Source organism: Ananas comosus, linkage group 1 (genome assembly GCF_001540865.1).
Source record: "Ananas comosus cultivar F153 linkage group 1, ASM154086v1, whole genome shotgun sequence".
Taxonomy (NCBI): Eukaryota; Viridiplantae; Streptophyta; class Magnoliopsida; order Poales; family Bromeliaceae; genus Ananas; species Ananas comosus.
In genome coordinates this window covers 18,612,886-18,618,917 of record NC_033621.1, presented here as the reverse complement: position 1 = coordinate 18,618,917, position 6,032 = coordinate 18,612,886, and the positions used below count along the sequence as shown (strand labels likewise).

Genomic DNA, 6,032 nt, shown 5'->3' with positions numbered 1-6,032 from the left:
TTGAAATTAATTAGACCAGAGATCACCCCTCGAATTACATCAGCTACTGAGGCGTAATCGTACGAAGTATTTGAAATTGATTGGATCGAGAACCACGCCTCGGATCGCGCTTGCTACCGAAGCGATGGCGGGATCTTAACAATAGAAAAAGCGAACGGTTGAGACGAAACCGTACTAGATATTTGAATCACGCCTCGGATCACGCCAGCTACCGAAGCGTTACTTCAAAAGCTGCCGAGGGGTCAATTGTTGAGCCAATTAGGCGCGGACAAGTGGTACGCCGGTATTCCATTCAAAGGCATCAATCTTGTTGCACACCTGGAGCACCGAAAGGGTTTAAAGAACAAACCGTCGCGCCAATTAAGGGAGGTTACAGTAACCGCAAGCAGTCGCAAGCGGTTCCGACCGGCTGAAAGTGGGCTGAAAATGGCTCGAAAAATCAGGAGTAATGGCCGATCATGCATAGATAATAACTAATCACAAGGGGCGATCTATAAATAGGTCAATAACGCCCTAAAAAGATGTCTTTCTCTCCCCTGAACGAGAAGACAACCACATTTTCAATACTTTCCTTTTCTGCATTTATCGTTTTCTAGAAGTAGTCTACATGTAATCTTTTTTACCCACATTTACTGCTTTCCTAGGAGTAGAATTTTAAGTTAGATCTCTGGAGTCTGTATGTCCCACGGACACACTCTGTTGTAATCTATATTTTCAAAGTCTGTATGCCCTTCGGGCACACTCTGTTTTATTAATATATAAAGACATTCGGCTCTTTCAGCCGACCAGTCACTGTGTATTCCATCTATTCGGCTCATCCAGCCGAACCGAATTTGCTGTAGAGGTTTCGAACCCGGCTGACCTGATCCCTCGTCAGCCAAATCGCTTGATCAATCGAAGGGCGCAAACTTCGAGGGTCATTATCTGAAGCCGATTTCATCCCAACACGCTCCCCGAGGACGATCTTTGACCGGGTCAAGGGTAAGGAAATTTGGCTCGCAACAAATATATAGTTATAATATAAAAAGACTAAATTACATAAAATTCCGCTGTCAAAATCCTATTTTTCACTTTTTTTTCCTGTCATTTAAAAATCTACACTTTACCTCATTGTAAAATGAAAGATGTTCACTTCGTCCCTTGCCGTTAGTAATTCGTTAGGATTCCGTTTATAAAATATTATTATATATTTTTTTATATCAAAAATGCCCTCTGCCTTTTCTCCTGTGAACATGGTGAGGGGCAAAATAATCATCTTATCATCACAGTTCACACCGTACCCCTCTGCGAACATTTTACATTTTACAATGGGACAAAGAGTAGGTTTTTAAATGACAGAAAGTGAAAATGAAAAATTGAATTTTGACGTAAAGTTTTTTGTAATTTAGCCTATAAGAAAAGATCATATGTAATAGGTAATTTCATTTTCTCACATATAAAATAAGAGGATCTACAGTCAACATGAAGGCTACTTTAATCTCAAAATATATAACTCAGCAGAGTTGAAAAAGGAAAACCAGTACATGTATCTCGAAAGTAGGAAAAAGATAAGAGTAAAGATTGAACAAGACGTTGATGCCCTTAGCAGCTCAGAGTGGTAGTGCAAGTCCCCCCACTTTGAAGGCATCAATCTAGCCGAAAATCTGAGCTCTCCGCATCAAATTTTCTCCATTGCCCAAAATTTGATTAGTCTCTATCACAAAAACTTTTAGTCAACTAAACTGTGGCGGTGGAGGCAGAAGCAAAAAGACCAAAGCAACCCCCCAACAGAATTAGAATTATCTCCCCCATCCCCGATCTCCCCCTGCATGTAGCCCCCTCATTTACCGTTTAGTGCTTTTCAACGATAAAAAGAAAAAAAAAAAAAAAAAAAAAAAGGTATGTCTTAAAAAACGCTTCGGACAATCCCACCACACGCTTTGCGCCCAAAAACTCGGCCAATTTAAAAAAAAAAAGAGTGATTAGTGGCCCATTAGTGGTGTTATTCACCTCTCGCTATCTAAACTTGTTCATGAGCACCGCCACTCCCTACGTACAACACTTTCATCTCCTGCCGGCCGGTGAGCTTCCGCGCCCTCGCGGCCTCCGCCTCCCAATCCGTCCACCCTAGCACCGCCGTCAGAACGAGCACGACGCACGCCGCCTGCGCGGAGAACAGGCCGTACCACAGCCCGCCGAATCCGGCCCTGGCTCCGAAGGCCAGCCCGACGGCGACCGGCGTGCCGACCAGGTAGAACGAGAGGAAATTTATCCGGGCGCCGACCGCGGGCCGCGCGGCGCCGCGGAGGACGCCGCAGCCCGTGGTCTGCGGGCAGTTGCCGAGCTCGCAGAGGCCGACGAGCGGCAGCGCGGCGGCAGCCAGGCGGCGGACGGAGGCGTCCGACGTGAAGAGCGCCACCCAGCTGTGCCGCAGCGCCGCCGTCCACGCCACGTGCAGGACGCCGATCACTGCAGCGCAGCCCAGCGCCACGTGCGCCGCCAGCCGTGCCCGCCGCGGCTTCCCGGCGCCGAGCTCATTGCCCACCTGCGAAATTTTCGCTCAAAAATTTAATTATGTACGAATAGGAAATGTGACGCACTACAATATAACATTATCTTAAAACATGGAATTATGAAAATGATGCCGTTGAAAATTCAATTTTTGATGGCATGGATTGTTAGGAGAGTGAAACGTCTTAACATATATACATGGATATTGATAGTACGGAAGTTTCGTAATACCGAATTGTTTTCAATATATAGTTTGAAATCGATAATCGACTTCGTTATATATAATTTACACTATTAAAAATATTTAAAAACTAAATTTTATAATTTTTTGATATTATTTATCTATTAAACGAATAGTCTAAAAATAAACGGTTGAAAAAAAAAATTCTCATTAAAAATAATAATAAAAAACTTGAATTTAAGATTAAATCTTACTTTAAATAGTGAAAAAAAAAATTCTATAAAAATTTCATCAGATTTGAATTGTTTTACACCGTTAAATTTACAAACACATTACATCGATCATAAAAATTACCAATTTCGAGACATTTTTATCACTAACTAAATAATGTCGAAAATTATGAAATTTAGTTTTTAAATACTTTTAATAGTATAGATTAAATCTAATAAAGCCGATCATTGAAAATAACTTGATAGTACGGAACCTTCCGTGCTACTGATAGTATCTCTCTATATATATATATAGAGAGAGAGAGAGAGAGTAGGACTACTATACTCTTATGAGTATAGAGCCCTTTGTACTCATAAATTGTTTTCGATGATAGAGTTTCCGAATCGACGATCTACTCCGTTAAATATAATCTAGAGTATTTGAAACTTTTAAAAAATAAATTTTGTAATCTTTCGAAGTCATAATAAAGTCCATCAAGTAGGCATAAAATGAACGGTCAAAATCGAACGAAGTCCTAAAAATAGATGATCAGATCCTTCAATTTAAGATCGGAATTATTGATCTTTATGTAGATAGTAAATATAATTTTCTATCAAAAATTCAACATATTCCGATTCTTTTACACCGTTAAACTAGCAAGTATTCCATACTGGCTGTTAAAAATTATCAATTTTGAGATATATTGATCGTAAGATAAATGATATCGAAAAATTATAAAATTTGATTTTTAGAAGTTTTAAATACTCTAAATAATGTTAACGGTATGGATCGTCGATTCGGAAGCTCTATCATCAAAAATAATTTATGAGTCCGAAGGCGATCGTACTCATATAAATATGATAGCCGGACTATATATATATATATATATATATATATATATATATATATATATATATATATATATATATATATATATATATATNATTTTTAAATAAATTAAGAGAATATATACCACATAAACTATCATGCATTCAGATATAGTCAAAATCCTCAGCCAACTACATTAGGCGCGATTAGTTTTTTCTTTTTTGCAAATTATTGATTAACTAGTTGTTTTTGTTTATTTTTCGGTAGGTAAATAGAAGATATGTACTAAACTACATGTAATGCCTTGGGAAATAAAAATTACAATATTTTAAATATATATAGGTGAATGAACATAAATCCATGAGCTTCTTTAATCATTGAGGACTGAATATTTTTCTTTTTTTTTTTCACGTAGGAAGAAAAGGTTAAATAGTAGGAACTAGGAAGTGGAGATTAATTACAATGGAGCAGTGACTTGAATATGGAAAAACAAAAAGAAAAACTAAGTATACACTCTATTTTGGAGTTTATGATTTACATTCATTCATCTAATAAGTAAAATATTTTTATTTGTCATATTATAGGACAAGTAAAAGATATCTTACTTGTTATATAAGTAAGATATATAACATACACTTCCTTTCGGCTGTATGAATAGTATTGCTCATATGCAAATGGGTAGATAACAAAAGTTTATTTTTCTGCCAATTAATTGACAGGCATTCTAGATAGAAAAAATATATATATATTCTACTATATATATATAGCAGGGAGAGAGTTATTTCTATTATGCAGATTTTATGCTCCATTCGCACCAAGCTGATTTTTTTTTTTTTTAAGGGATAGATAGCACGCTACCCGCTTCGTTTATTTCATTTAGAAATAAACTTAGCTGGAAATATGAATCTACGAGGATTCGAACTTGGATCTTGGTACCAACCACCAAGATTTTTGTCATTTGCTCGAGGAATACTAAACTTATATATATGAAATGAAATGGAAAAAAAAAAAAAACATGGAATTAAAGGGAGTTATATATATATAAATATATATAGATTATAGAAGCGGAAATTAATTAAGAATTATTATTATAAGCATGCATGTGCATATATATATATATATACCCTAGTGGAGACACAAGCAGCAAGGGCCATGGGGATGGTGTACATGAGGCTGGTGGTGTTGATGAGCACGGCGGTGGCGCCGACGGCGGCGGTGGGGTCGGGGAGGTAGCCGGCGAGCACGGTCATGATCTCGTACCACCACCACTCGAGGCAGACTCCGGCGCAGCTGGGCAGGGCCAGGCGCACGAGGGGCCGCAGGTCGGCGACGACGTCGGCGGGCGGGGCCCAGCCGCGCCAGGTGTGGCGGCAGACGCCGGACCAGCGGAGGTAGGCGAGGAGGAAGAGCATCATGTTGAGGTTGGTGAGGGCGGCGGAGAGGGCGACGCCGGGGATGCCGAGGCGGAGGACGAAGACGAGGAGGAAGTTGAGGGGGACGTGGAGGAGGACGGCGGCGGCGGAGCAGAAGGCCATGGGGGCGGTGACGCCCTGCGAGCGCAGGAAGACGCGCAGCGGCTGCAGGAAGGCGTTGGTGAGCAGGTCGGGCAGGGAGAAGAAGCAGTAGGAGGCGGCGGCGGCGGTGAGGGCGGGGTCCTGGCGGAGGAAGAGGAGGATGGGGCGGAGGTTGATCCAGAGGAGGGAGATGGGGAGGGCGGCCAGGAGGAGCAGGAGGAAGGCGCGCTGGAGGGAGAGGGAGAGGAGGGGGAAGTTGCGGGACCACAGCGCCCGCAGCTCCTCCGCCACAACCCAACTCATTCCGACCACACGCCCAAGCCCAAACCCTCCTGCTGCTTCCTCTGCTGCTGCTGCTGCTTCCTCTGCTGCTGCTGCCTCTGCTGCTGCTTCCTCTGCTGCTGCTGCTGGCGACGACGATGATCGCAATAGTGACGATTCCTCTTCTTCTTCTTCTTCTTCTTCTTCTTCTTCTTTCGCTGCTGCTGCTGCTGCTGCTGCCGCCTTTTCTCTCTCGTCTCCATGCAATTGCTGTAGCTGCTGCCGGAAGAGAGAGGAATAGAACAAGCTCTTGCTCTTCTTCTTGGGCTTCATGGCTGCTACTTCCATGCGGGGAGAGAGAGAGAGAAACAACTTAATTAAGTCGAAGAGGAAGGAAGGTGGAGGAATTATTTGTGGCGTTGCATATGGCTGTAACAATAACTTCATACATGTGTGTGTATATATATATATATACTCTCAAAAGTACAAAAGGAATGGTATTTTTAGTTTTTAACCATTGAATGAAGAGATGTAGAGTTGAGATGATG

General features: G+C 41.6%; 1 protein-coding gene across 1 annotated transcript; it reads right to left on the bottom strand.

Annotated features, from left to right (window-relative positions):
• Window positions 1,422-5,526, bottom strand: LOC109721183 (protein DETOXIFICATION 54). The gene is made up of 2 exons (XM_020248669.1): window positions 4,834-5,526; window positions 1,422-2,524 (listed from the first exon to the last, which is right to left on the bottom strand). The coding sequence occupies exons 1-2, from the start codon at window positions 5,524-5,526 to the stop codon at window positions 2,000-2,002; spliced, it is 1,218 nt and encodes a 405-aa protein (XP_020104258.1). The 3' UTR covers window positions 1,422-1,999.

Bases quoted from the DNA above. Each gene is read 5' to 3' on its own strand.
- LOC109721183 (XM_020248669.1), bottom strand. From the start codon at position 5,526: ATGAGTTGGGTTGTGGCGGAGGAGCTGCGGGCGCTGTGGTCCCGCAAC. The intron at 2,525-4,833 runs GTATATATATAT...AAAATTTCGCAG, and splicing joins CTGCTTGTGTCTCCACTAGG to GTGGGCAATGAGCTCGGCGC.